Source organism: Polistes fuscatus, unplaced genomic scaffold (genome assembly GCF_010416935.1).
Source record: "Polistes fuscatus isolate 324 unplaced genomic scaffold, CU_Pfus_HIC Scaffold41, whole genome shotgun sequence".
Classification (NCBI taxonomy): domain Eukaryota; kingdom Metazoa; phylum Arthropoda; class Insecta; order Hymenoptera; family Vespidae; genus Polistes; species Polistes fuscatus.
This window is the reverse complement of record NW_025113120.1, coordinates 228,435-232,858: the sequence shown is the minus strand read 5'-3', so window position 1 is coordinate 232,858 and position 4,424 is coordinate 228,435. Positions and strand designations below refer to the sequence as shown.

At 48.3% G+C, this 4,424-nt stretch overlaps 1 protein-coding gene across 1 annotated transcript; it reads left to right on the top strand.

Annotated features, from left to right (window-relative positions):
* Positions 1–2,207: 2,207 nt before the first annotated feature.
* Positions 2,208–3,552, top strand: LOC122521584. The gene is made up of 2 exons (XM_043642428.1): positions 2,208–2,744; positions 3,025–3,552. Exons 1-2 carry the CDS (start codon positions 2,208–2,210, stop codon positions 3,550–3,552), a joined length of 1,065 nt encoding a protein of 354 aa, XP_043498363.1.
* The last annotated feature ends 872 nt before the right edge of the window (positions 3,553–4,424 follow it).

Below are 4,424 nucleotides of genomic sequence, written 5' to 3'. Positions count from 1 at the left end.
CACTAACGAAGTTGCTCAATATTCTCAATGAGACGACTCAGGCACTCAAGCAGGCCAACACTGATGAGTGTCTATTAGTGACGCTCGCCAGTGGGCTGCTCAACCGAGACACGCGCGAGAGATGGAAATCATCATTAACATCTACCGATGAGTTCCCATCACTTAGTCAGCTCACGGAATTTCTCATGGCTCGGGCTCGCACGATAGAGAACATAGAGGAGAACGCGACGAAGACATCGGTGCCCAAGCGCGTCGTTGTCCATCAGGCATCTCAACAGCCCCGAGCAAACTCTCCTAAACCGGTCACTCAGGCGTCTCAACAGTCTACTTAGTCAACTCAGTCACGCTCAACGTATCCATGCGATTGTTGTGGACAGGATCACTTCATTGTAGTGTGTCCAAGGTTTCCCGAATATTAACTCAGTCAGCGCTTAAGGGTGGTGAAGGAGCAAAGCCTGTGCTTCAATTGACTAGGCAGGCACAACATCAGATAATGTAACAGCCGCAGGCATTGCAGGAACTGCAACAACATGCGTCACACCATGCTCCATGGTGCCAGTATCTGCAGCCTTTTTGCCACAAACCCAGACGTCATTCAGAAAGCTCCAGGGGATCATGCGACAGCTGATCCATCAAGCATTATTATCCAGCGGGCTCCGGTGATAACCGATGCAAAGCCCTCCATCGCATGAAGTACAAGTCAGATCGTCAGTGTTTCCGATCCCACACCGACATGCCCACTCAAGCAGCATAGTCATCTCACATTGTTTGCAACCGCAATAGCCACAGTCTTCTGACCAACCTCGTAATCTCAGGTACGCGCACTCATTGACTCCGGGTCAGAAACCTCATTCGTCAGCGAAGGCCTCACCAGACAACTGCATCTTGTGCGGCGACACTCAACGCTGGACGTCTATGGAGTTGGAGGCAAAAAGACATCTCAGTCCAGCGGTGTGGTCACCTTCGACCTTCACTCCAGGTACAGACCACTCTCAGTGAGAATAACGGCTCATGTGCTAAAGACGGTAACCAGCATCCTGACGTCTGGCAAAATATCTCACGAGCCTGATTGGCCTCACTTGAAAGGCTTAAACCTCGCTGACCCAGAGTTTCTCATTCCAAGAGTTGTGGACGTGATCATTGGCGCCGACTTTTACGGACATCTCATCAGGTCAAATATCATTTGTAACTCACCTAGCGACCCCATTGCTCTACTGTCCATCTTCGGATGGCTAGTCATCGGTCCAACTCGTGCACCGGTCACGCTGGCAAAGAAGACTCATCATGGCATCTCACAACCGACGAACTCCTGCTTGCAAGATCTACTCACCAAATTTTGGGTTCAAGAGGAGTTTCCAACGGTAAATGACGGTCAACTAAAACCTGAAAAACTGGAGTGTGAACACCACTTCCAGACGACTCATCGAGAGAGATGACAGGGCGTTACATCGTCAGGGTACCTCTTAACTCTTCTCCGAAGCTCTTGGGCGATTCTCAACACACTGCTCACGCATGTTTACAACGAACTCTCACCCGGTTTCGCAGAGATCATTTATACCAGCAACGGTACATGCAGTTCATGAGAGAGTACGAGGAGGATGGTCACATAACCAAACTCGTAGACAACTCAACAGTAAGAAGACCACACTACTTTCTGCCGCATCACGGAGTTCTCAAACCAGACAGCTCAACCACTAAGCTCCAAGTGGTCTACAACGGCTCAAGCACAACCTCCACGGGTTACTCTCTCAATGATCTCTTGCACGCTGGTCCAAATTTGATGCTCAATCTCATCGACCTGCTCATTTGGATACGCCGCCGTAAATATCTGTTCGCCACGGATATCACGAAATGTATCGACAGATCAACATACACTCAGACGATTGTGATCACTGACGAATGTTGTGGGTAGACGAACAGCTCAAGGAATCTCACTTCCAACTCACCACGGTTACATATGGAACCAAGTCAGCTCCGTTCTTGGCAGTAAGAACTCCCCTCCAAGTGGAAGTATTATGTTCGCAACCGTGTAATCAAGATACAGGTTCTAACGAAGACTGCTCATTGGAGGAATGTACCAGGCACCTCAAATCCAGCTGACTGTGTATCGCGTGGAATAACCACAGATCAGCTTGAAGAACACTCACTATGGTGGACAGGACCACCATGGATGACTCACTCAGAAGACTCATGGCCTGCTCAACCTGATGAAGCTCCTGATGATATATGTGCTCAGGAAACTCGGGCAAGTGTTGCACATCACTCAGTACGGTCCATTCCTGAATATAACTTGGATCTCATTTACAAGTTCTCGACACTCAACAAGTTACTCAGTCACTCAGTCACTCAGTTACTCAGTCACTCAACAAGTCACCTCACTCTGTCGCAGAGCAATCAAGAGACTCTCACGGAGGATTGACTCAACTCTAGCAATCCTCATCTCAGCTGCCGGTTTGGAAGACTCACGACTCTTTTGGGTCAAGGCAACTCAGGCAGCATATTTCCAGGATGAACTCGCTCTGCTCCGACAACGATCTTACTTGCCAAGCTCTCACCCACACAGCCGACTCACCGCCTTCATCGACAATGAAGGTGTGCTCAGAGTGGGCGGTCGTCTCAGAAGATCAGAACTCTCATATGACACAAAACATCCTGCGATCCTTCCCTGGACCTCAAGACTCTCAGAACTCATCATTGCACACGCTCACAAAAAGATGATGCATGGAGGAAATCAGACAACTCTAGTATTTATCAGACAGCTCTATTAGATCATCGGCGTTTGAGCCCCAGTCAAATCTCATATTCTCAGGTGTGTGATGTGTGCTCGCCACAGGGGATCCGTGCCCAGCAGCTGATGGGCCAATTACCTCTGGCGCGTGTCACACTATCACGCCCCTTCTCACACACGGGCATTGACTACGCTGGAAAACTCACGCTCGAAACATGGCGAGGCCGCGGGGCAAAAACTAACAAGGATGGATCTGCGTGTTTGTTTGTCTCACAACATCGGCTACTCACCTTGAGGTGGTCTCCGACTACACTTCGGAAGGGTTCATCTCAACGTACCGAAGATTAACCTCAAGACGCGGGACCCCATCCGCACTCTATTCCGATTGCGGAACCAATTTTTTGGGCGCGGAGGCGCAACTCAAGCGCTGCTTCACTGCCAGCTCACCTGGACATCTCAAGTTCTCCGCACTACTGGCGCAAGACAACACACAGTGGCACTTTAACCCACCAGCCGCGCGCCACATGGGTGGTAAGTGGGAAGCAGCAGTCAAATCATTGAAGTTCCACGTCGAGCGCACGGTCGGAGATACGTTACTCACTTACGAGGAAGCATCCACGCTCCTCGCTCAAATAGAAGCAATTCTCAACTCACGACCTCTCGAACCGCTCAGCGATGACCCAGAGGACACGACAGTTCTCACATCAGGTTATTTTCTCATTGAGACCTCTCTCAATGGTGTCACCGAACACTCACTTCTAGACGTCTCGGTCAATCGGCTGTCTCGATTTCAATTCATCCATCAGCAGATGCAGCAGTTCTGACGTTTGTGGTCCACTCAATACTTACAGCGATTGCAAGCCATCTCAAAGTAGAGGCACCCTCACAATAATATACAGGTCGGCTCTCTAGTTCTGCTCACAGATGAGCGGCTGCCTCCAGGAAAATGGCCCATGGCCAGAGTACTCAAGCTGTTGCCAGGGGAAGACAGACTCACCAGGGTGGTGTCTCTCAAAACGGCAACAACCACGCTCACCCGGCCGATCGTTAAGCTCGCTGTGCTTCCGGTGACACAACAAGGGGACTTCTAACTCATCATCAGCTCAGTTGCTGATGGCGGGCGGAATGATTGGGAATAAGTATTCAAATCGAACAGCGCCACGTGACAGTTGTGGCGTGATGAAGACACGACTCTTTTCTCAGCATTCTCTTGAAGAATCATCGTAACGCCTGCTTTTCCAGCAGCCATCACAGTACATTCAAGATTCTCATACGGTTACGACGTGCTCACCAAAAAGTCATCTCAGTTTCTTATTATCGAGCTCGTTCCGTTTTTCAGAACACTCAAGAGATTAATATAATCTCTGAAAGTCTTCTCACAGGATTAATATAATCCAAACGTCTTATAAGCCCTCTTAATCTACAACAGACTTCTCACAATACTCACTACGGTAACACGTGGCCACCACCTACTTTGTAACGTAATTATTCAAAATCTGACCACGGCAATTGTAAGGTGTTAGGTGTTCTTCTCATTTTATTTTTTTTTTATTTTATTTCCTCAACAATGAGACTAACAAAATTTGTATAAATCTAAAAAATACGTATGTGAAAAGAGTGCAATACAAAATACTGTAATTTTTAAAAAATATGCAGAAAATGCATAAATAAAACTTTCTAAATAGAAAAGCAGGGA

Excerpts from the sequence above, each read along its gene's own strand:
- LOC122521584 (XM_043642428.1), top strand. The coding sequence starts at position 2,208 with ATGAAGCTCCTGATGATATATGTGCTCAGGAAACTCGGGCAAGTGTTG. Across the intron at positions 2,745-3,024 it reads GAGGAAATCAGACAACTCTA|GTGGTCTCCGACTACACTTC; the intron begins GTATTTATCAGA and ends ACTCACCTTGAG.